Here is a 26168-nt window from a genome sequence, read left to right as displayed (position 1 = left end):
TATATGAAAGTTTAATTGTAATCATTACATTATGGTAAATAATGAAATTTAACACTATATGCTAATTTTTTGAGAAGGACCTGTAGATGTCTGACCTGCGGAGGTTTTCTTTTCCAGAGTTTGCTAGTAATAACTATAAAAAAATGCAATTTAAACAAGGTAATAGGCAATTTCCCATCGGCCTCCTGAAATCCCGCTCTGAAGGACGGGTTTGGTTACACCTGGAATCAATTATCCCAAAATTCAAATGAGGGGATTTAAATTGGAGACGTGACTGACCTCCGGTTTTCCGGCAAACCTTCTGGATATTTATACGGTACACTCCAGGTTTAGGGCTTATCTCAATAGAGATCACTTATTTAATAATTCAGCTGCCAGGGCAATCAACCTCTTGCACCTGAGACCTCCAATTCCATCCCCCAGCAGATGATTCTGGTGGGTGAAGCTTTAACCAGTCGGGCAAAAGACTAGCCATCCGTGTAATACAAGGCACTGTATGGAGTGGTTCGCCATTCTGCCTCCAGTAAGGCATGGTGGACTCCCCTCTTGTCCAAATTTCCTAATGTGGCATAGGAAAAGAGGTTGGAGAAAAGACCGGGCAAGAGCGATTAATGCCAAAAGCCATTGGCCTTCCTAGTGATGGAGTCAACTGGAGCATGTGCCTTTGGTGCGGAGTACCAGGTGGACTGCCATCTAGCTACCTAGGAAACTCTACCTAAACCCAAAGGGAAAGCCTGGCATTCACATTTTGAAGACTGGTTTGGAGGACTGTCCTCCAGCCCTAATTTTATTGTCAGTTGTGCAAAGTTTACAAACATGGCGGCTATCTGTTCTCATGGCCATGTGACAATACTCTCGGGATGCCTATGGCTTACCATACAAGACGGGTTTACTGAAGACTTCCTCCATGTGTGCCATCTATGAAACCCAATTATACAACTGGCTGCAATAATACAGTATTGCAGAGTATCGTAGAGGTGATAAGAGGTTCAAGTCCACTAAGGGCACTAATTAAAAAATATTAAAAAAAAACATGAAAAATTAAAAGAAAAACAAAACATGAAACTAATAAAATGTCATAATAATTATATGACATGTGGTATCACCATTACTGCACTACCTCGAAGAACAAAATTACCAGATCACTTTAACCATAAAGTCAACATTGTAAGAGTTTTAATTTTTTTTCCTTCCCACTTGTATTTTTTTGTCTGTGTCTTTTTTTTTTTTTTACAGTATATAAGCCTGGTGCTTTCCTGCCCAGGTATGGGAGCTCACTACACATGGTAGTACAAGAGCATCACACAACATTAGCGGTATAATGATCTTTGTATAACTATAACTGTGGGGTGTCTATTATGTCTACAGGAAAGAAGGTTTCATCGTCCTCATTCTAAAAGGATTCTTTAGGCTATGTGCACACGTTGCTGATTTTGATGCGTTTCCGTAGCGTTTTTGGATGCGCGGAATTACATCAAATCCGCATTGTAGTGCACCACCAATGTTAGTCAATGGGAAATTGAGAATTGTTGTGCACATGCTGCGGAAAAAAACGTGGGGATTTGCAGTGTCAATTTTTTTGAGGATCTGCAGCATTTCTGCACCCATTGACTTCCATTATGTCATGCCAATCTGCAGCAAAACCGCAGGTTTAAAAAAGATCTGCGGATTTGCTGCGGAGTTGCCTGCGAGAAACACTGCAGATCGGGAGGAGGAAGAGTGTGTGGGCGGAGACTGTGTGTGTGCGGAGAAGATATGCATGTCTGTGTGCGGGTGTTTGTGTGTGTCTGCGAGGGTGTGCGGGGCTGTGTGTGTGTGTGTGTGCGTGCGTGCGTGCGGGGCTGTGTGTGTGTGTGCGTGTGCGGGGCTGTGTGTAGGCAGGCATTATCCAATGGGACTACTAGTCCCATCCGGCTATGCCTGCTATAGTGATAGCTAGCCGGATGATGGGACAGTAGAAGTCCCATCATCCGGCTACTGTGTTCGAGTGTATAAAAAAAAAAAACACATACACACACATAGACATACATATACATACAGTACATACAACACACAGTACATACTCACCAATCACCTAATCCCCGAAGCCCTCGATCACCTGTAAAAAAAAAAAAAAAAAATAATAAACCAGAGAGTATACTCCCTGTTCTGATGTAATCCATTTAATAACGAGTGTCCCACGACGATCTCCCGTGGAGAGCTGTCACATCGTCAGAACTATAAAGATGGCAAAACTGTGTTGTTTTATTTCATTAAAATACTTTATTCTGGCTGTATCTTTATTTAACCCTTTCAGAAATATAGGATTAGTAATGGATAGGTATCTTATTGACGCCTCTCCATTACTAAGCCGGCTTGATGTCACCTTACAATTCAAAGGTGGCATCAACCCCCAACTATTACCCCATATGCCACGGCTACATGACAGTGGGAAGAGAGAGGCAAAGTGTTGGAATTAGCACATCTGCTGGTGTTTGTAGCCGGGGGGGCTAATATCCATGTCCTAGTCTATGAATATCAGCCCACAGCTGTCTGCGTAGCCTTTTCTGGCTGAAAATTATAGGGGGACCCCACGTCGTTTTGTTTTGGGGGGTCCCCCTATTTTAATAGCCAGTATATGCATCTGCGGGCTGATATTCATAGCCTGGGAAGTTCCATGGATATAAACCCCTTCCAAGGCTATGAACATCGGCCCCCAGTTGCTGACTTTCCCTCTCTGGCGCAGAAAATAGCGCAGGAGCGAATCCTGCATACAAATCTGCATGAAAAAAAACGCATGAAAATCCGTATCAAAAAGACGTGGATTTTTACCTGCGTTTTCTGCCAAGAGATGCAGAATCTGCGCAGAAAATTCCCCAGGCAAATCTGCGACGTGTGCACATACGCTTACTGTAAGAGCAGTGAGACTATCATACTCCTTGTTACATGGTGTTGTGGTGTCCAAATAATTGAAAAATCTGGATAATTGCCTTTTTTTGCTCATACCAATAACCGTGACAAGGGACGTATCTACTAGGTCTAGAGCAAAGAAGATTTGCCCTCGTAGGCAAGATTGTGAGACCTCGCCGGCAGGGTCCTCTCTCGTCCTGTTCCAGTTGTGACTTGTATTGTTTAAGATTATTGTACTTGTTTTTATTATGTATACCCCTCCTCACATGTAAAGCGCCATGGAAGAAATGGCGCTATAATAATAAATAATAATAATCGTTCTAAAAGGATTCTTTACTCTAAGAGCAATGAGACTATCCTACTCCTTGCCACATGGTGTTGTGATGTTCACATAATTGAAAGATCTGTATTTTGGACTTTCTATACTTATACCTACAACCGTGACAACGGAGAAAAAGGTTTCACCATCGCCCCAGACAGGATTCTTCACTGTAAGAGCAGCGGGTCTCTCTGCCATATGGTGTTGGGATGCTTAAATCGCTGAAAGAGTTCTGTAGGGGTCCGGATGTTTTTCTTGAAAGTGATATTGATTGCTATGTTTGGCGTCTGTAGGGAAGTATCCCACTGAATATACAGTAATTGGTAACTACATCTTAGGGCTTTTGAGCCATTGTCTATTTTCAGTCTTACGCTAGGTGTTCAGGGACAGATGTCTGCCCATAATCATGGCTGATTGATATTGATTGTGCCGATCATTACAAGGACTTTGACACAAGGCGATACAAACCGTACGAAGATGAATGATTGGTAAAATGATCCTTTGGTCCCTATACAGTTTCCTTGTTGGGGCAGCTCATCTGGTTACATTGGGAGATGTGCTGCCAATAACAAAGACTTTTAAGTTCTCACAGTCCACTTAGCGCAAGAAATGGCGTTTTGCTCATCCGTTGGTTGATCTGTTCCGTTTTTACAGGCCATTGATCATGATCTACTGGAGTCCTTCTGTGCATGTTGTGTTTTTTGCAACGTGAGTTCGTGCACTCACTTCCGAGTGGACTCCATTCCGAATCTTGCCATGGGGCTTCACAATTACTTCGCTTCCTTCACTGTATCTGTGCACGCAGCAATTTCATCCTGCTACATACTCACCAATACATGTAATCCTGTACATATGTCCAAATAACAAATTAAACCATAAATGTAGCTAATTGCAACCATCTTTGTGTAACTTAGCAGTAGCAGAGGAGGAGATCATTCCGTGAAGAGTCAGCGTGTGTGCCGGTCAGAGCTCCGATACTCAACTGGATTGTTTCCCAATCCAGCTACAAATAAACAGATCTGAGTACTATACAGAACAGGCTCCCGGAGCCATAACAATCAATTAACGGACTCCAAAGTATATCTCACGCAGAGCGAGGATTAGGATGAAGAAGCTCTTACTGACACACAAGGCTTACTGAATATGTTACTAGCTATTTCAGCTTCTACAGAGTCTCCATCATGGTACTAAAGTGAGAGCTAACCTATAGGGACGGAGTAATGAATAGATACGTAGGTAAGGCCACATTCAAATTTATATTTGACCTTATGGTTTAAAGGAAATCTCAGGTGAGCCTAAGGTTCAGAGGACATTCTTGCTGTCCTTGGTGGTTTGGTGGAATCTCTGGTGGATCTTAAGACATCTTAAGACATCTTAAGACATCTTATCTGGATCTTAAGACATTTGCTGATCTATTCTTTCAGAGGACATCTCTAGTGACCTTATGGTTTGGAGGACATCACTGGTGACTAGGTGGTTTAGTTATAGAACATTTCTGGTGATCCGGTGATTTGAAAGACCTCTCTGGTGACCCAACGGTTTGGAGGATTATCTGACGACCTGGTGGTTTGGAGGATATTTCTTTGGACTTGATGGTTTGGAGTATATCTCTGGTGACCCAGTGGTTTGGAGAATATCCCTTGTGACCCGGTTCGGTGGTTTGGAGGATATACCTGGTGGATCGAGATCTGTGGGTCACCACATCCTTGGTGACACATTGGTTCAGGGAACATCCTGGTGCCCTGACACTTTGGAGGATATACCTGATGATTATTTATAGGACACTCCATGTGACCTGGTGGTGTGAAAGACATCCCTAGTGATCCAATGGTGCGGAAGACATCCCTGGTGACCCAGTGGTTTGGAAGAATCCCTGATGACCTGGTGTTTTGAAAAGCATCCCTGGTGACCCATTCTTTTTGGAGGCCAACTACTATGAACCATTGGTTCAGGGTAAATCTCTAGTGACCCAGTGGTTTGAAGGAAATTCTTGATGACTTTGTGTTTTTAGAATATTACCGGTGACCCAATGGTTTGAAGAGCGTCCCTGGTGACCCAGTAGTTCAGGGAACATCCCTAGTGACCCATTGATTCAGGGTAAATCCTTGGTGACCCATTGGTTCAGAGGACATCCCTGGTCACCCATTGGTTCAGGAGATATTCCGGGTGACCAAAAGGTTTGGAGGACATCCCTGGTGACCCAGTAGCTTGGAGAACATCCCATTTGACCTAAAAGTTTGGAGAACATCCCATTTGACCTAAAAGTTTGGAGAACATCCCAAGGGACCCAAAGGTTTAGAGAACATCCCAGGTGACCCAAAGGTTTGGAGAACATCCCAAGTGACCCAAAGGTTTGGAGAACATCGCAGGTGACCCAAAGGTTAGGAGAGCATGCTTGGTGACCCAATTATTAATAGGATATCCCTTATTGACCCAATTGTAATAACAAATAGTTGTGCAGGAATCAATCAACAAAAATTCATTCATTTGTCGCTGTTTTATGATCTGATCGCTAGTCGACATTACATCTCCTGCCCTTGCACACTGACCAATAAGCACGTTTGCTGTGTTACTTTTAGCTTTTTTATTAATTTCTAGGTTTAACGCCCTTTTGCAGATGAATGTGTAGCCTCTGGGATGTGCTACTCCTTTAATATAATGGCTTCACCCATCAAGATCAAGTAATAAAAGTTAGATAAATCTTCCAGAAGTAGAAATCTTCCCGACCTGTGCCTTGTGCTGAAGCAGATGGTCAGGACGCGTCATTTTTTTCCTAGTTACACAATGTAGAGCATGTTGATAAAACTGTAATTCAATGTTCTTCGATTCACCAATAACCTCCCATGTTCACAATCGGAAAACGTCGTCCTTTGATCGATCGGCATTTCTCAAATAATATAATAACCAATATCAGGATGGCCTGGAAACGGGGGAGCGATGGCGGAGCCTCGGGAAAATGGCTTCAAAATTCCTAGTAAAGTCTGCGGCTCAGCACGTAATGAAGAGCAGCTGCCAAGGATTATGGCTTCTGCGTGCACGGAGACCTGTGGCGTGCCGGCACCTCTTTACTCAGACTGTTGGACTTCTCCCCGATCAAGGGGAACTCGCTATAGACCCTTCATAACCAACACTGCTTTCCTATACTACGGTTATCCTTTCTTTGCTCATTTTATCATTTTATTAAATCTGATAATAACACCATTGTAACACAAGTTCAGTTACTCCTTCGAGTTTGTGTAACCCCTTCATTTTTTATTTTTTTCCTTTTCTTCTTCCAAGGACCACAACTTATTTTTTAATTTTTTTTTGTGTTTTTTTTTTTTTTACAGGATGAGTTGTATGGTAGTTTTGAATGACACCATTAATTTTACCATATAATGTCCTGGAAAACAGTAAAAAAAATTCCAAGTGGAGTGAAATGATGGGGGTAAAAAACACAATTCTGATATTTTTTTGGTTCTGTTTTTACAGCTTTCATTATGCTGTAAAAATGACCTGGGAACATGATTTTTCAGGTCAGGGCTTTTTACTTGTGTAGTTTGTTTTTTTTTCTTTTTTTTTAAATTTTGGTGGCAAAAAAAAAAAAATTAAAATAAAAACTTGTCGCACCATTTTTTAAATTTTTTTTTGTCACTGGAGATGTGTGAGGGCTTGTTTTTTTTAACGTGGTGACCTGATGTTTGTATTGATACAATTTTGGAGTACTTATAATGTTTTGACCACTTTGGAGGGGGACAGTGAATGCAACAACCAAAAACAGCAATTCTGGTGTTTAATTTTATTTTTTTGTTTTACGGTCGTTTCCATTTGGGTTATTATGATTTGATGTATCACTTTGGCGATACCAAATCTGATTTATTTTTATAATTTTATTTTTGATAAAGGTAAAAGGAACGTAATTTTAAATTTTTATTTTTTTTATATATATATTGTATATTTTTTTAATTTTCTTTTTAGTTATCTTTTTTTTAATTCCATATAGGACTTGAACCTGCAATTGACTGATCGCTTGTTCTGTTTACTGCAATATATGTTTTATATGAAGCTCCACCTGTTGCTGGGCCTCACAGGACTTTTGAAATGTTAGCCATGGGGGTATTCAGCAGTCCCTCGGCAGTCAAGGAAAGCCATCAACAACCTACGATCGTTTGCCGTATATGGTCATGGTGCGTGCTCAGATCCTGAGCCTGGTCCATTTACCCGATACATGACATAATTGAATGTTGTGTAGCGGGAAGGGGTTAAGGTCAAGTCTTTCTGAAATTACGCTATGAGCAGTTCCTTAATGGGAGCCTACAAACTATGCATGTATCCTTTTAGGAGAACTATCCCCTGTCAAAATTGCTCATTAGCTCTTTTAACAGCTGCCTCCATATTTCAGAAGTGGATTGCTCAGTGCACCCTTGGTGTGGCTAAGAGGCTAACTGATTTTGCATGTCCCCACCTCGCTCAGTGGTGATTGACAGCACCGCCTTGCCTGAAGTGAGCACTGTCTGCAGACAAAGCTCGAGTGAGTGCTGTCAATCATCAACGAGGGAGGCGGGGACGTTGCACTGAGTCTCTTATCCACACCGAGGGTGCACCGAGCATCTTCATTAGAATATTTGATTAAACTTCAGATTTGCAGAACGGAGACAGCGATTAGAACACTAAAGGTGTGATTTTTTTTTTTTTTTCTTTTTTTTTTATATAGCGGCAATATCCCCTTCAAGGCTGAGTGCTTAGGTTATACCATCAGTTTAGGTTGACAGACTATCTTTAAAAGAAATAAAACCTGGAAATGAATGGCCTTCTATTAGAGACAGTGCGGCAGGGATTCTGCTGTAGTAAGTTGTCTTACAGCCAGAGATAACATTCATCTCAATTTAGCCCTAATGAAGAGGGAAAATACCTGATTTCCAGGGAGAAATATAAAATTTATTTGTGGATTTTCCACATTAAATATTCTTAAAAGTTTTTATCAGAGCTTTTTAAGACTAGTTATTTTAATTAATACAAGATATATTTCTATTTGATATATTATGTTTGCTTATGCATATTGTATATTCAGAGAGGAAGAGGACTAGAACTCTATTGCCGCCTATAGGATGTAGCAATCCTAGAAGTCAATATCGACTCTCCAAGGAGCCTTTTCACATGACTTAGGATAAAAGTCAAAAGCTGAATCTTAATTTGCAGACACTGTGTTTCGGGGTACTGCCCCTTGTCAGTGCAAAGTGTGAGATCTGATTTGGCTGGGTGAGAGGCGTCTGACTGGGATCCAAGGGGTACCGTTTCTATTTGCGGAGAGTGACATTTCAAGCCTGACATGCTGAAGTGAGGAGACGCCTCTCACCCAGCCAAACCTGATCTCACACTATGCACTGGTGAGGGGCAGTTCCCCCGAAACACAGTGTCTGCAAATTGAAATTCTGGTTTTGACGTTTATCCTAAAGGTACCGTCACATTTAGCGACGCTGCAGCGATCTAGACAACGATCCCGATCACTGCAGCGTCGCTGTGTGGTCGCTGGAGAGCTGTCACACAGACAGCTCTCCAGCGACCAACTATGCCGAAGTCCCCGGGTAACCAGGGTAAACATCGGGTTACTAAGCGCAGGGCCGCGCTTAGTAACCCGATGTTTACCCTGGTTACCAGTGCTAATGTAAAAAAAAAAAAAACACTACATACTTACATTCCGGTGTCTGTCTCCCTGGCCGTAAAGCACAGCGGTGACGTCACCGCTGTAATCTGCTTTACGGCTGGCCGGCGCTGACAGGGCAGGGAAGGAGAACGCCGAGGGACTCGACAGACACCGGAATGTAAGTATGAAGTGTTTTTTTTTGTTTTTTTTTACATTTACACTGGTAACCAGGGTAAACATCGGGTTACTAAGCGTGGCCCTGCGCTTAGTAACCTGATGTTTACCCTGGTTACCAGTGAAGACATCGCTGAATCGGCGTCACACATGCCGATTCAGCAATGTCTGCGGGAGATCCAGCGACGAAATAAAGTTCTGGACTTTCTTCAGCGACCAACGATGGCACAGCAGGATCCAGATCGCTGCTGCGTGTCAAACACAATGATATCGCTATCCAGGACGCTGCAACGTCACGGATCGCTAGCGATATCGTTGTGAAGTTGGTCAGTGTGAAGGTACCTTAAGTCATGTGACAAGGCTCGTTAGAGAGCTAATATTGACTTTTAATATTGCTACTTCCTATAGGAGGTTCTAGTCCTCTTCCTCTTTGAATAGACAATGTGCATATATCCCAGAGAAGCATTGCAGCTTAAGTCTCCTCACCTCAGCATGTCAGGCTTGACATGTCAGTCTCTGTAAGGACAAATGTTACCCCTTGGATCCCAGGTTTGCTTATATAACACCTACATATTCCTATTATCCTACTTGGGTCTCACAATCTAAATTTCCTGTCAAGTATGTCTTTGGCGTGTGGGATGAAACTCAGGCAAACACCATAAGAACATACAAACTTCACGTTGATGTGGGATTTGAACCCAGGACTCCAGCGTTGCAGAGCAACAGTGCTAACTACTGAGTCACTGTACATGTAGTATTGATGCTTAGAGAGCAGATTGGGAGGGGAATGATTCTGATAAGGACTTTATATCGGGGGATTGCCTACAAATGGAGAGACTTGTGGGAAGTACTAGCTGTACCTACATCATTTACATGGAGAGAATGGAATGTAATGTAGTACTCTCTGTGTCTTCATCGTTTACAAGGAAAGAAGAGGATGCAATACTATCCGTGTTTTCATCATTTGCAAGGAGAAAAGGGGATGCAGTACTATCTGTCTCTTTTTCTCTCCGTATAATCCTAAAAAGGCCAGTGTTATACCTTCCTACATCATTTACATTTAGTGAAGGGAGTGTAGTACTAGCTGTACCTGTATAATTTACAAAGCAGGAAGCGGATGTGGTAATATCTGTGCCTTCATTATTTACAAGGAGAGAAGGGTATGGCTTTTCATGGTTTAGACAGAGAGAATAAGAGACTGTACTATCCATACCGACATCCTTTACATGGAGAGAAGGGAAGGTTCTACTCTTTGTACCTGCATAATTTACAAAGAGAAGGGGATCCAGTACTATCTGTGCTTTCATCATTTACAAGGGGAAGCAGTACTCTCTGTACACTGAGAGCAGGGAGACAGTTGTAATCATACTTACGTCATTTACATGGATTAAAGGGGATAAAGTATCATCTGTAACCTCATAGTTCAGAAAGAAGGATGAGGGAACAGTACTATCTGTACCCTCATCATTTAAAAGTAGCTGAGAGGGTATCACAATCTGTAACAAGGAGAGAAGAGGTGTCAGTACTATCTGTACCTATATTATTTAGAAGATGAAGAAAGGAGATTTTTAATTATGTCACTTACAGGGAGAGGAAAACAGTACTGTCTGTACCTTCATCATTTACATCAGGGACTGGAAGATAGTAGTACTATCAGCACCTAAATAATTTACAAGTGTAGTTGGGGGAAGTACTATCTGTGCCGTAATGATTTACAGGAAGAGAGAGGAAATCGGTGCTATCAATGTGCACATTATTTACAACAAAAGACAGAGAGGCGGTACTATCCTTATCTGCATAATTTAAGGAAGAGACATGGAGACAGTACTATCTGTGCCTCCTTATTTTTTTAGGGAGAGAGAATGAGACAAATTTTCCTGTTCTATATTTTAATGTCCCATTTAGAGACCGTCTTCACAGAGTCACATACTGATATATTACAGCACAACATGAAGTATTATTACACTTGTCTTATGATTCAGCGTACCTATACATTGTGTTGTAATTACTGTTTTTATCTCTGCTCATTATTTACCCTTTGTAATCAAGAAACGCTGGCCCTTTAATAAACTTCCACCATTTCCTTCACAATGAAACGTTTTCCATACTGAAGAAAGGATGGAGAACATAAAATGCACAGTGATTTGTACTGGGTCCAAGCCATAAGGAACCATGTTTACAGAGGTCGCTTCATACAAAGAGCCATTGTTTCGGGAGAAATGACCTGCATCCCTGTCCGACCCATGAAAACCAGTGTTCCATATGGTTTTTAACCAATTCATTGCCCCGTGTTCAGCCTCTGTATTCTAATGACATCTACCAGCTATGCAATGAAGATGAGTGTTTTAATTTATTGCATTAATTTTAATTCTCTATTACAGGAGGATTCTGGGGAAATTTTACTTCTGGACGCCAGGATTTGGTGCTGCTTTGCCCGCGTCATACGTCGCTATCCTTATCGAAAGAAAAAGCAGGTATTGAAGTAAATTACATTTAAAGTAATGCAATTTTACTTTAGGTAATTACATACATGGCAAAAGTACATCTCTGTCTGCATAATTCCGCATGGAAACAAGGACGCAGTACTATCTTTGACTACGCGTTGTCTAATTAAATGTGTCGACATTATTTACAGAAAAAGACAGGATAGCGGTACTAACTGCGTCTACATCATTTACAAGTAAATATAGAAGCAGTGTTATTTCTATATAAGTTACTTGCGTATGAAAAAAGAATGCATCTTTTACAGAGTAAGACAAGGAGGTAGTACTATTCATGCCTATATAATTTACAGAGAGAGAGTCAGGGAAGTACGGTAATATTATTTACAGAGAAAAAAAAAAGTGGCAGTAGTCTGTGTCTCTGCATAATTTATGTATAAAAACAGGGATTGCCCACATCATTTTCAAACAAAGACAGGAGGTAGTACTATCTGTGCCTATATAATTTATAAAGTGATTTAAGAAAATAGTACTATCTATACCTACATTATTTACAGAGAAAAAAAAAGTGGCAGTAGTCTGTGTGTCTGTGTAATTTATATATAAAAACAGGGATTGCCCACATCATTTACAAAGAAAAACAGGGAGGTATATAATTTGCAAAGAGAGTCCGGGAAGTAGTACTATCTGTGCCTACTTTATTTACAGAGAAAAGCACAGCCGTAGTAGTTTATAGGTTAGTTTAATTTACGTATAAAAACCGGGATTGCCCACATCATTTAGAGAGACGGGGAGGTAGTACTATTGGTGTCTACATCATTTACTGAATGAGACTGGAAAACAGTACTATCTGTGCTTACTTCATTTCCAGGGAAAACCAAAGGAGACAGTATTCTCTTTTTTTTCTGCATAATTTCTGTACGGAAACAGGGATTGCCTACATTATTTACAGAGAGAGGGAATAAGTACTATCTGTGCCTACATCATTTATGGGGAAAAACAAGGAGACCGTACCCTATAGCTGCATAATTTATGTATGGGAACAGGGATTTCCTACATCAGAGAATCAGGACTATCTGTGACTATATCATTTAAAGGGGAAGGTCGGATGGCAGAAATATTTGTGTCTACATAATTTAAATAGAGAAATAAGAAGGCAGTACTCACTCTTTGTGTACATAGTTTACAAAGACACAAAGCTACATCTTTTACAGATATAGACAGGGAGAAGGTATTTTGTATGTCATTGTCAGTTATAGTGAAAGATAGGAAGGCGGTATTATCTTTACTTATATATTTTTTAAGAAAAGACTAGGAGGCAGTACTATCTGTCTCTACGTCATCCACAAGGGAAGTAATGCGGACAGTACAATCTTGCCTTTTAGATTTATAAGGATAGATAGCGAGGACGTACCATCTTTTCTACACCATTCACAAAGCATAGAGATGGAGAAAACGCTATCTGTGCCTATGTAATATTCAAGGATAGACAGTGAGGCAGGAATATCGGGGCCAATATTATTTGAAGTGAAGTAGGGAAAGGCAGCACTATCTGTGCCCTTAATAATTATTTAAATATGCAATTGGAAATTAAAAATAAAAGCTTCTTTAAAAAGGTTTAACTTGGGGATCACTGCAGGACATAACGTAGATTGCTAGGGAAGATTTCGGCACAGCTCCAGCATCCACTCCTGCCTCGGCCGCTCGTGATAGAATGTGAGGAGGTAACAGGTGCTTCTTGTAATGTGGGAGCGGTTTCTCAAATCTCCCAGAGCAGCTCACTCAGCATTTTCCCACTCTTCCCAAGCGTGGGGTGCCTCTTTCATTAAGAATTTGGATCACTGTGAATACTTGGGAAAGACATCTGTCTCCCGTTACCACGTCCCGGTGGCATCTGCCTCTGGTCCACCAGCTGTAGCAGATAGCGAGCTGCTTAGTATATGTGCCTCGGCATGTGTTAATTTGTCCTCATAAATTGTCGTTATCTGCCTTTGACTTACTGGTTTGCAGCTGTCAATCATGGAAAGCCAGTGTAACAAAGCCAAAATTGTTTACTCCGGTATTACCAGACCCTGTTCAAATCTGGACTATAAGATTGGTCACAAAATTTACCCGTGAAAGTAAGGTATCTTTGAGAAGGCATCACGAAAAAGTTACGTTTTAGACTCAAAATTTCTAGACCAGTGGATAATGGGTTTTGGAAATTTGGTAAATCCTGCAAATTTCCAGTAGTGCTCGGGATTCCTCCTTAGCTAGAACATCATGGACACTGGTCGTTGACCTAGATGTTACTTTTGGGTGGGTTTTGGCCGCTTATCCTCCTTTTTGATGAAAAGATTTGGCTTAGAGGAAAAATAACGGCTCTCCCTTTCCATATTGATCCAGATAGTAAAGAAACCCGAGACCACTGATGTTCTTGGATGAATGTTTGAAGAAAACAGGGGTCCAGGTTCCAAACCCAAGGTATAAGGATAAAACAATGTCTTAATTTAGAGTCCAGTAAAAATACATACACATTGCACAAAACAGGGCTTCGACGCGTTTCAGGTGCTCAACATGTTCCTAATATATACCGGGATTAAGAATGTTTTTAGCGTTCGAAACACATTGGTTTTATGGAGGTCTCTCCTATCCCCCTACTATTTTTTTGCAATGTGTATATATTTTTGAAAGGACTATAAATAAAGACATGGTTTTATCCTTTCCTTGATTTTGGAAGCTGGACCCATGTTTTTTTTATCAAATCCAAAATTGCTAATCCAATTTTTTTTTTCCCCAAATCTTCTGAATCATGGTCAAACATCAAATACACAGTGTTAATCTATTGTATGTGGCCACCTTTAGACCCAAAGCTTTTAGTTGAATGTCTTATCAAAGTTTAGCAAAACTTTTGAGAAGAATTCAAGTATATGACCCTTTAAACTTTTTGGGTCAAACTTCGAAGTGCCAAAATATTGTCTACAGCAGAAGAAGTGAGTCCCTACCCTTATAATGGTTCTGATGGGTAAAGTTGACCATACACATTGGATAATTGTCATCCGCCATCTAACTTGTATGACAGAGTCCTGTCTTTCCAAAGAGTGTGTATGTTGGGAGAACGAAGGATCATACAAGTATGTTAGCATTCAGCTTGTCTGATCATTTCGTTTTTTATCTAAGATAAACCATTGTCAGAGATATTTTGCAGTGGGTTACTCAACTTTATTGAGTCATGGTGAGGACCAGGAGTAATCCATCTTGATCAGTTATAACTGTTCTGCCAGCAGCGATCTGACATTTATGACCAACTCTAGGGCTGTACGTCAGCCATCTTGGCACTGCCATTAAGACTTGCATGAGGGAGGAACGTTTTATATCAAAATTTTACCAGTGGTTAGGGATTGCCTAGTAATTGACTTTACATTGCCAATCAAAGGGTCAAAAGAAGTAAGTTCTAGTCTTTTTCTTGGTTCTTAACCTGGCAAATCCCATTATGTAGCTGTCAGATTAACCATTGTTTCTCCAAATTTCCTGATAGACATGCAGTCAGGATGGCCGACCATGCATGATTATTTAAAAGAAAATAGAGGGGTAAGTCACTGCCAGACACCTTTTGGCAGCAGCTTATCAATCATTAGTGTAATCCAACATGCCAAACCCTTACTTGCTCTAACAAATAATTTGGAGTACGTTCAGACTTACAGATGGACCCATTGTTAACCTATGTGCTAATCTACATGTGCTATATTTTACACAGACCTTGGGTCCATGTATAAAAGAAATCACAGTATGTTCTCGTCTGGTCCGATTTATAGACTAGAGCAGTGTTCCCCAACTCTAGTCCTCAAGAGCCACCAACAGGTCATGTTTTCAGGATTTCCTTAGTATCTCACAGGTGATGAAATTCCTGCCTGTGAAGGTGATGCAATTATCACCTGGGCCATACTAAGGAAATCTTGAAAACATGACCTGTTGGTGGCTCTTGAGGACCGGAGTTGGGGAACACTGGACTAGAGCATGTAAATAGCAGGCAGCTTCCATATCTATCCCGTATGTGGTTGGATACATGGAGCCAGTCATGGAAGCAATTTCTGAACATGACTGGTCTGATAAATTTAGCTGACCGTGTGAATATAGGCGAAAACTGGTGGCCTTCATACATCGTTGGCCAAACCCAATAAAATCAAATATGGACAGCTATAGCAAAAGCTCCATAGAAATGTACCATCTAAGCGTTCTTTGCTCTTCTGAAAGGCTACGATGATTCCGAGAAGAGAAATAGGACATATGCATTGTGTACTTGGACTGGCACCTCCTTGCTGTTTGGACTCCCCTTGTCATGGTGACACTGTGGTTTCTCTCACTGATTTGGCCACTTAAACTTAGACTCCGTGTAATAAAACCTTGGAATCCGTGCATAACACATGATTGCAGATGTTCCACCGCCCGGAGTGCATAGGAATTCATTTTAATAACGGTTTGCAGTATTTCATATGTCTAGTATAACATAGCGAGATGACCTGTTTATTATTTTTATTACATACTGCATTAATCTCTGCCATTTCCCCTCCTTTGATCATAACTTATTTTATCTCTTTCCATCGGTCTTTGCTCCCTTTCTTCTCGTGGAGCCGTGCACTCATTTACTTTACAGGCTTTTTATGATCATCTCTGTCTTCTTCTTCCCGACGTTTTGTTTTTTCTCAGACTTATCCTTCGCCTTCCCCTGTATCTTCTCCTCTCGGTGATGTCTCCTTTGTTCACCCTGATTTGTCCTCCAGCTGTTTCGATTCCTTCACGATATTCCACAGAACATCTGTATCCTGTTCTTCCCACCTGTCTCTACTCTAAATCTCCGTAATACCTTTTTACATGAACTGAAATTAGCTCAAGTTTCGTTGTTGCCTACCTGCGCATTTCCCATACATGCTCTCTCTCCCCCTTAACCCTCGTGGTTGGACCAGACAGTTGGACTTTTTTTTTTTTTTACTTTTTTTTTAAACATTCGAAAAAGGTGTTGGGTCTGTTAAATCGAGCTCTGTTCTGGACTATTTTAGTGCAGACTTGACGGCAGCAATTTTTTTTCCTGCACCTTTTCCTGTGCCAGATATGACCTAGACACTAGGAAATGTGAGACTCTGCCTCTTAGTCGGCAATGTAGAATAATAAATACTGATAATTGTGTCTGCCTCCGCTGCTTTGTGTGTGAGCAAAAATTTTAGTTCTCAAAAAGACTTTGTAAAAACACCAAAGACTTTCTTAGATGATCAGCCTTTAGTTGGGTTAGGCATTAAATCTGTTCCAAGCTGGTCATACCTTCGTTTGGTCGACAGCTATTTCTCCCAACTCCCCAATGCCCATGAATGTTTGGCTTTGCTTAGCATTTGTGTTTTCAAAGGGCATGGGGGAAAAAAAGAGAAGTGTCTCATGGTGTCCTTGAAAATAAAAGGATGACATCAACTACCTAATACTTATCTCCCTTGAAATCATCTGTTGAGCAAGCCAGTAAGCCACCATACGTATGAGATCTCAGCCAGTCTTTCCGATACCATTGGGTTTCACTGACTTTTATCTAATGTGTATAGGGACCTTTAGGGTTCAAATAAGGTGCACATAAGGGTAAGGGGAGCCCAAAGCAAGAAAAAGGGTGCCCCTACTCCAGCTAATGGAGGAGTGAACGCTTAGAAATGTAGGTAGCGGGGGAAAAAACCTCCAAGCGTAAGATCGATTTCTTCAGCAGATTGCTCGTAGATACCTCCTCATTGACTAGCAGAAAGTTCTAAATATAGTCAACCTGGCAATGAACTGATCATCACTGGAGTTAAATATACACTTGGACTCCATCTTGCTCTGACATTATGCACAATCAATGTTAGATTCAGATGATTGGACAACTATGACCCCAACCAATGCCACAGAGAAGGAACCACTCTTTGCAGCTGCTCTGTATTCTAGTTCTGGAGTAGTGGACCAGCCCTCAATAAAGTATTTTACTAGGACACATGGAAATGGATTATCCTGATGCAAAAACTCCTTTCAATTATAACATCTTACAGATCTGATTGCAGCTTGTGATCTCAGCCATTGGGAGTATAAGCGTGTTCGGAATACCTGCCGTGGACGCAATCATCCTCCTCCGGTAACCAGACTGCTCCACCGGTCTGTTCTCGCTGGGGGCACTTGAGTGGTGCGGCTACACACGGTGGTGCCTCGTGTGTGGAAGTGGTGAGCGATGTGGGAACACGGGACACCGTACTTCCCACTTGTTTCGCGGCCTGGAAGACATGGGATGCTGTGTCTCCTGGTTGCCAAGCAATGCTGGACGCTATATTGACTGGTGTTAGCCAATGGTGGGAATGTGTGCACCCTACTGTACAGGTGAGCAGGGAGTGGCTCCATGGACATGACTGGGAGGAATGCATCACCTGATTGTGATCCTTAGATTTGGGATGCCTATTTAAGGCCTGTTTCTGATACAGTCCAGTGCTTTTTATTCAGTTCCCTTGCGTTGTGCTATGGTGAGTGCTCCCTGGTTGGGTTCTAGTTGCTTCTGAGCAGTTGCTAATGGTCTTTTACTGCTTCTTCTTTATTAGCTATTGTCTCGGGGTTTCCCTTTGGTTTTCATTTGGGTTTTATGCTGCTCAATTTGGATTTACTCTTGCTACCTGACTCTACATCGTCCAAATCACCCGACGCCAGCTGTCCTACAACAGCATTCTGTGAAGGGCTCTGTGAAGCCCCCTTTCTCTTTGGGAGTGGGTAAAGAATATTTCTTCCCTTAAGGATTTGCCTAGCAGTGATCCTCTAGTTTAGCCTGGGATAACTCCAACTTGTGGTCCCGATCAGAAATTTAGAAAAACAAGGTTGTTAGTTGACTATCGAATGGCTAAAGGTGCCCCTGAACATTAGATCTATGGTATGTTGAATGAATGCATCACCAGCTGACCATGGTGGTGTCACGATTCTGAAGCAGATAAAGTCCTATCATTTTAAAAACATAGTAACATACTTACAAAGGTTGAAGGAAGACTAAGTCCATCTAGTTCAACCCATAGCCTAACCTAACATGCCCTAACATGTTGATTCAGAGGAAGGCAAAAAAAAACCCATGTGGCAAAGAGTAAGCTCCACACTGGGGAAAAAAAAATTCCTTCCCGACTCCACATACGGCAATCAGACTAGTTCCCTGGATTTTGTCCTATCTTTTTTTTTTCCGTAAAAGATGAGACCGCACCAGACATGTTGGGCAGTGGATTATTCCATTCTCTCATTTTAAAATATCTGTGCAAGCCATGTTTGTCAAGGAGTCAGTAATGATCTAAGCTGTATGGCTACCAACGATGGGAAATTCAATTTGTACTACCTTGGTCCAATGTCTGATGTTTCGGAGCTTAGCTATTAACCAATAGGGACATTCAGGATGCCGGGTTGAGGATTCAGAGTTCAGAGGTGAATATTAGCAGCCTTGGTGGACCGGACTGGATGCCAGATCAGCGCAGTGGGTCTCAAATTGCTCATCTTTAATGGCCATCTCATCTTTTGCCCTTTTTTATAAAAATTTTTGTTTCATTGAAGTGACTTGCCCAGTTGACCCTAAGTGTTGGATCACGTCGATCTTGGCAATCGGAGAATTATTCTATTTCCTACTGCTTGCATTGAGTGGCACCGCTGGTTCATGCTAGGGGCATGTTACTGGAATTGTTTGCCTTTCTGTAAATATCCTTTTATTTCAGCATCATTGAACATAGGGACTTCCAAACATCGGTACTGTGCATGAATACACCGCATTGACGTCTCTCGAGTGTGGTTCTCCATGACCTTCGATACGTCTATGTACCGGTGTAGCTCAATCACAGTATTTGACTAAGATAAGCTATTACAATTTTTTTTATCACTGTGATTGTTACTATGTTTCTGACCCTTTTATCCTTTACTTAGTATGAAAGTATTTGCATTTGTGCCTCTTATATTTACCCAACCACTTTACTGTGAAGGCCAAGTTAGATATGCCTTTTACAAACTAAGTGATAGTGTTACAATGCTTTTACTACTGATTGATATATTTATTATTAATCTTACAAAAAAACAAAACGGAAATCCATCTTGATGAAACTCCCGGATGTGATTCCTAATCTTCATGTACAAGTAAAGTGAGGAAACCTCGTCCAGACATGACCACTTGCTTGTTGCATTACTCTGTTTTTTTGAGCTTCCAACACTTATTGGAAGTATGAAGTAAAGAAAGTTGGACTTCAGAGAACATTTTCAACAGATCTCATAGCCCTGTTCTGTAGAACCTAGATCAGAATCCAACTCGTTGTGCGGCCAGAAAAAAATGTGCCGGCAAAGACTGTTTTTGTTGATGGTGGCCCTTGCCAGCTCGCATCGAAAATTTATCACCTTGTGTTTTTGCACACAAAACATCATAAACTTTTGATTAATTTCAGAAACGTTTGTTTTTAGTTTCAAGCTAATTCAGATTTGGCAAGAAGAGTTTAAGCTGACTCTCATGTTTCTATATAATGTGATAAAAGCAAGAGCTTGCTTCAGACTGGATCTAATTATGGTCCTAATGTGGATCGCGTTCATCTTTTCTTCAGAAATTGCAAACCATTTAACATCAATAAGAGTAGCCAATGTTTAGCTGACGAAATCCACAACATATGGTCATCTTTAATGGCGTTTCTTCAAGAAGTTGATCTTTGAAAAGAATATCAAAAAGTTCTTTACAAAGTCTGAAAGTAAAATTTATTACTGAATATGTACAATACAAGTGATTCGATCTTTTGATGACATTTCTTCGTCTACGAATATTGGTTCTCTGCGGGGACCTCGAGTGCTTTATTTCAGTGGATCGGTGTTCGAGCATGCGTTCTCCAACAGTCCATTGGCCATTCTCAAACAGTGATCCATTCAAAGTGGGATTTGAGACCCTTGGTGTAGAGGTAGATCTCAGTAGTGGATCATCTTTTTAGGAAGGCCATCAGAAATAAATTATTTTTTTCAGGTTACTAAATTCCTCCATAAATATTAACGTCAGCCAACTCTATTGATTTCGGTAAGCCCGTCTGACTATCTAATATCTACGAAGGTCTCCTGAATTTTCCTCCACAGATGATGATAGAGGGGGAGTAGGATTGGTCATTTTGAATTTCAGTGTCTGATAGTTTTCTTCTTGTGGGAGATTAGTCACCATCAGAGGTACACCGAGCCTTTAAGTGATAGCAGAGGTGTACATACCCCTCTACATGCTACGCTTGTTGAATCTTTACTTTGAGAAGGTCACTCCTTAAGAAGACCATTTTTACAGGACGCTAAGATCCTATTCTTTAATATGACAAAAATTAGTCTTAAAGTTTTTTTTTTTTTTTTATATTTAAAGTTACCACCAATCTACAGAATAAGTTGTCAGAATCACATTCTTTCTCTATGTAACTACCAGAGGTAGGTGTGTACAGCACTTGGCTATCTCCAGCAGTGCCATAGTGAATAGATGGAGCGGTGGTGCGCATGCGCAGACACTAATCGATTCCCATTTTTGGGATTGGTGGGGTCTGATTGCTTTGGATGCGTGATAACTTTAAATTTTTGGAATATTCTTTAAGAATATTTGCTAAAGTCTATTTGTCATTGACAATTGATGAACCAATTGTTTTTATTCTTCGACACTGAATGGTGGAAAAGACCATTGGATCCCTCATCTGCCATTATGTTCACCATTATTTGTATCCTGAAGATGCAGATACCTGTGAAATCAAGATGTTGGACGGTCGTGGGGAGGGTGGCCATGGCATGGGGCCCACAGGCCAATTTTGCTGGCACAGTTCGTGGGCCAGTTATGAACAACCAGAGAGGGCGGATGTAGCCCACAGGCCATAGTTTGCCCAGGCCTATATTAGATTATTAAAAAATCCTGTTAATTTATTGTGTATGGATGTGTATATATATTAATGTACCTTACAATGAACAGCTTGCGTTTGGCTGGGTTTACACTTCTCAATTGTGCCTATTAAACTTCTGCTGATTGACTACATGCAAGGCTGATCGTCGTTCATTTAAAGGGAATCCGTCCAGAGGTTTTTGTCCAATTGAATCTAATAGCAGCATGATATAGTGGCAGAGTGCCGGATATGAAGACCGTTGAGGCATCATCGACTTTAATTTCTTCCATTGTTCATCTTCTGTTGTGTAAAACTTGGACTTTATAGAACTAATCTTACATAGATGACAAAAAAACTTTCTGACCAGCGGGACCATGTGTCCTATTCCGAAAACTGCTGTTTTTGCCCGACTTTTCAACTTACAGCAGTAGTACGTAAGTATAAGCAATTTAGAAGCCTGAGAATGATAGCGTGAGCGATTCTCATATCCAGTTTCCAGTAAGGCTGGTCAATCACCATGGCAAGGTTTACAGTAAATATTCAAGAAGACCGGGGTGTAAAGTGCCAACAAATGCTCTCGTTAATGCAGATTGCAAGTGACAGCAGAGTGTCTTGCTTCGTCTTAAGAATGTCCTACAAGACCACAGCTGTCATTGAAGTGATACCGGGATTAATGAGGAACTTCATTGGACTGTAAGGGATATGGGCAAGAGGTCAGAAGTATGGCTACCAAGTCTGTTAAAAGATACCCTGGGAGAGAAGAAGGAACCAACTCCAAGCTGGTCAGCAAATCTCTCGGAATTTCCTTGGCCTTCTTAAGGGTTTGCGTCTTCCATTGTGGAAGAGTCAATGCTATCGATAAACTGAAACTGAGTATTTGTTTTTTGTTTTTTTTGCTTTTTTAAGTCTAGATCAACAACCATTACTGACAAGGGGTAAATTGTACAAATCCCAGCTCCCGAGCCTCGCTCTATTTACTTTTAGTATAATCTCTTTTATGATAAGGGCGATTGTATTTCTGCAAAACTGTGACTACCGTCTGGTGGTTTTATCAGACGTCCTGGTTGTTCTCACTTTGCTTGTTTATTTTTCCTAGAGCGCAAACTCCAGAGGAACCCGAAGCTGCAATTGTGTCAGAAATCAATGTAAAGTTTCACTGAACGTGTCAGGTTAGGAAGGGATCAAAGGAACCTGATGTACAAGACAAGCTGTTATGTTAAACATACAATATATATATATATATATATATATATATATATATATATATATATATATATATATATACATACATACATATATATATATATATATATATATATATATATATATATATATATATATACATACACATATATATATATATATATATATATACATACACATATATATATATATATATATATATACATACATACATGCGCATATATATATATATATATATATATATATTTATATATATTATATATTCTATATATTTTGGACTTTTTTTTTTTTATTCTTCCATATCATTTTCTATAGTTAGAAAAACTGCAATTTATCCATTTTCACTCTGACCGAGCCTTGTATTGGGCTGACACTTCCTTGATCTGTTGAGATCACTTCTCAGTAGTATTTTCGAGAATGTGCTGGGATAACGTGTTATCATGCTCGGGCGCTAACCAAGTGTCTTCGGTGTTCTCGAAAAATATGCTCGAGTCCCCATAGCTGCATGTCTCGTGGATGTTCGACAGCATGGATTGCCCAACAAACAGGTAATCCTTGCATGTGTTGAGCTGTCGAACAGCTGTGAGACATGCAGCCGCGGGGACTCGACCATATTATTTGAACACGCTGAAGTCCCTCTGATAGCACCCGAGCATGCTCTGATAATACCTTATGCCAACACGTTCGATCGTCATTACTTCTCAGCAGTCATTTTATCAAAGGCAGGATTGCAGTGACCGGTAAGTCCTCCATATAGAGGATTCATAGTTCACCGTGGGTGATCGCCGCAAACCATGGTGGTGGTTTACGGCCACAGGTCGATCTATGTAAACGACCCCTTTGATAAAGAAGAGGTCACTGGACATTTAGGGGATTAAGACTATGTTCACACTCAACTTTCTTGCAGATTTTTTTTTTTCTGCTGCCAAAACCTACTCTCTGTTGATTGTAAAACTGTGAATACAAAACTCAGGTTTTTCTGCTTCTTCGCTGCTTTTTTCTGTGCGGTTTTCTGAGTTTTTTCGTGCAGATTGCATGTGTGCTTTGTCTATTATTATTATTATTATTATTATTATAGTGCCATTTATTCCATAGCACTTTACATGTGAGAAGGGGTATACATAATAAAAAACAAATACAGTAATCTTACACAATACAAGTCACTACTGGTCCAGGAGGAGAGGACCCTGCCCGCGAGGGCTCACAATCTACAAGAGGCGGGTGAGGATACAGTAGGTGAGGGCAGAGCTGGTCGTGCAGCAGTTTGGTCGATCGGTGGTTACTGCAGGTTGTAGGCTTGTTGGAAGAGGTGGGTCTTCAGGCTCTTTTTGAAGGTTTCGATGGTAGGCGAGAGTCTGATGTGTTGTGGTAGAGAGTTCCAGAGTAGGGGTGATGCGCGAGAGAAATCTTGTATGCAATTGTGGGAAGAGGAGATAAGAGGGGAGTAAAGAAGGAGATCTTGTGAGGATCGGAGGTTGCGTGTAGGTGAGTACCGGGAGATGAGGTCACATGTATGGAGGAGACAGGTTGTGGATGGCTTTGTATGTCATGGTTAGGGTTTTGAACTGGAGTCTCTGGATAATGAGGAGCCAGTGAAGGGATTGACAGAGGGGAGAGTCCGGGGAATAGCGGGGAGACAGGTGGTTTAGTCGGACAGCAGAGTTTACAATAGATTGGAGGGGTGCGAGAGTGTTAGAGGGGAGGCCACAGAGCAGGAGGTTGCAGTAGTCAAGGCGGGAGATGATGAGGGCATGGACGAGGGTTTTTGCAGATTCTTGGTTGAGGAATGTACGGATATTTTTGAGTTGAAGTTGGCAGGAAGTGGAAAGGGCTTGGATATGTGGTTTGAAGGAGAGATCAGTGTCAAGTAATGATGAGCGAATATACTCGTTCCTCGAGATTTCCCAAGCATGCTCGGGTGTCCTCCGAGTATTTTTTACTGCTCGGAAATTTAGTTTTCCTCACTGCAGCTGAATGATTGTTTTTCAGCTATTGGCCAGCTTGATTACATGTGTGGATTCCCCAGCAACCAGGCAACCCCCACATGTACTCAGCCTGGCTAATAGCTGTAAATTATTCAGCTGAGGAGCGGAAAACTTAATCTCCGAGTACTAAAAAATACTCGGAGGACACCCAAGCGTGCTCGGGAAATCTCGAGTAACGAGTATATTCGCTCATCATTAGTGTCAAGGATTACAGCGAGGCAGCGAGCTTGTAGGACTGGGGAGAGTGGGCAGCTGTTTACTGTAATGGATAGGTTCGTTGGGGGATCGCGTGAGATGGGGAAAAATGATGAATTCTGTTTCGTCCATATTGAGTTTTAGAAATCTAGCGGAGAAGAAAGATGAAATGGCAGACAGATATTGTGGGATTCTGGTTCGTAGGGTGGTGATATCTGGTCCAGAGATGTAGATCTGTGTGGCATCAGCATAGAGATGATACTGAAAGCTGTGAGATTCTATGAGCTGTCCCAGGCTGAAGGTGTAAATGGAGAAGACCAGGGGCCCTAGGACTGAACCTTGCGGGACTCCAACAGATAGGGGGCGAGGTGAGGAGGTGGTATGTGAGTGGGAGACGCTGAATGTCCGGTCTGTTAGGTATGACGAGATCCAGGATAGGGCCAAGTCTGTGATGCCAAGGGATGAGAGGGTCTGTAATAATAGGGAATGGTCCACTGTGTCAAAGGCAGAGGACGTGTCCAGGAGGAGGAGGACAGAGTAGTGTCGCTTGGCCTTGGCGGTCAATAGGTCATTGGTGACTTTAGTTAGGGCAGTTTCAGTGGAGTGGTGTGACCGGAAGCCAGATTGTAAGCGGTCAAAGAGGGAGCAAGAAGAGGTGGGAGGAGAGTTCAAGATGGACGTGTTGTGCTTGTAGTTTTGAGGCATAGGGGAAAAGTGATACGGGGCGATAGCTAGATACAGAGGATGGGTCAAGAGAGGGCTTTTGGAGGATAGGTGTGAATGAGGCATGTTTAAAGCTTGAGGGGAAGACACCAGTTGTTAGTGATAGGTTGAAGAAATGAGTTAGGGTTGGGATGAAGACTGTGGTGAGGTTTGGGATGAAGTGGGATGGGATTGGGTCAAGTGCACAGGTGGTGAGATGCGATCTTGAGAGTAGAGTGGAGAGTCGATCTTCTGTAATGGTGGAGAAGTTGGTTTTGGAGGTGGAGGGCTGAGCAGTTAGGAGAAAGGACTCTGGGGTTTGTTGCTCAAAACTGTCTCTGATGTTATCAATCTTCTGCTTGAAAATTGAGGCAAAGTCTTCAGCTGAGATGAGTGGAGAGGGAGGGGGTGCTGGGGGACGGAGGAGAGAATTGAAAGTGTTGAATAGCTGTTTAGGATTGTAAGACAGGGAGAATATGAGAGATGAGAAGTAGGTTAGTTTTGCTGCAGCGAGTGAGGCCTTGAAAGTAGTGAGGGACTGTTTGAATGCGATGAAGTGCTCATTGGAGTGGGATCTTTCCCATCTCCGCTCAGCAACCCTGGAAGAAGCTCACTTCAGTTCTTTGGTCAGGCAGGTGTGCCAGGGCTGTCTGTTGATTTTGCGAGCTTTGGTATGTGTGAGAGGGGCAACCGATTCCAGAGCTACAGCTATTGCGGTGATCTAAAAAGCAGCAGTGACATCCACATTTTGTAGCGAACTTATGCCTGTAAGAGGGT

General features: G+C 41.5%; 1 protein-coding gene across 2 annotated transcripts in view; it reads left to right on the top strand.

Moving 5' to 3' along the window:
• The window catches only part of TMEM135 (transmembrane protein 135), a 426102-nt gene that overhangs the window by 64102 nt on the left and 335832 nt on the right, over positions 1-26168 (top strand). For both annotated transcript variants that reach the window (XM_069759272.1, XM_069759273.1), the window contains exon 3: positions 11387-11479. In XM_069759272.1, coding sequence (XP_069615373.1) covers positions 11387-11479 — 93 coding nt within the window. The remainder of the gene's footprint in view (positions 1-11386; positions 11480-26168) is intronic.

The sequence above is a fragment of the Ranitomeya imitator genome, chromosome 3, assembly GCF_032444005.1.
Source record: "Ranitomeya imitator isolate aRanImi1 chromosome 3, aRanImi1.pri, whole genome shotgun sequence".
Lineage (NCBI taxonomy): Eukaryota > Metazoa > Chordata > Amphibia > Anura > Dendrobatidae > Ranitomeya > Ranitomeya imitator.
This window is presented reverse-complemented; position numbering and strand designations above follow the sequence as displayed.